Source organism: Corvus brachyrhynchos, unplaced genomic scaffold, assembly GCF_000691975.1.
Source record: "Corvus brachyrhynchos isolate BGI_N302 unplaced genomic scaffold, ASM69197v1 scaffold202, whole genome shotgun sequence".
NCBI lineage: Eukaryota > Metazoa > Chordata > Aves > Passeriformes > Corvidae > Corvus > Corvus brachyrhynchos.
The window spans coordinates 3,397,347-3,397,589 of NW_008238132.1; the positions used below are offsets into that span (position 1 = coordinate 3,397,347).

General features: G+C 71.2%; 1 protein-coding gene across 1 annotated transcript in view; it reads left to right on the forward strand.

Annotated features, from left to right (window-relative positions):
• Positions 1 to 2: 2 nt before the first annotated feature.
• Positions 3 to 243, forward strand: part of PCDH8 (protocadherin 8) — a gene marked incomplete at its 5' end in the record, with an annotated part of 4,156 nt that continues 3,915 nt past the window's right edge. The window contains one exon of the mRNA XM_017733654.1: positions 3 to 241. Within this exon, the coding sequence (XP_017589143.1) occupies positions 3 to 241 (239 nt within the window). The remainder of the gene's footprint in view (positions 242 to 243) is intronic.

A 243-nucleotide genomic window follows, 5' to 3' on the forward strand; every position in this document is an offset into this window, starting at 1 on the left:
TGGCCGCCGCCAGCCTGCTGGCCCTGTCCCGCTGCAAGACGGTGAGGTATCGCACCGACGAGGAGGGCGCGCCGGGCACGGTGATCGGTACGCTGGCCGACGAGATGCCGGTGAAGGCGCCGGGGGAGATGAGCTTTCGCCTGATGCGGCAGTTCAGCAACAGTTCGCTGGTACGGGTGCGGGAGGAGGACGGGCAGCTGAGCATCGGTGAAGCGGGGCTGGACCGGGAGCGGGGGGGGGGGC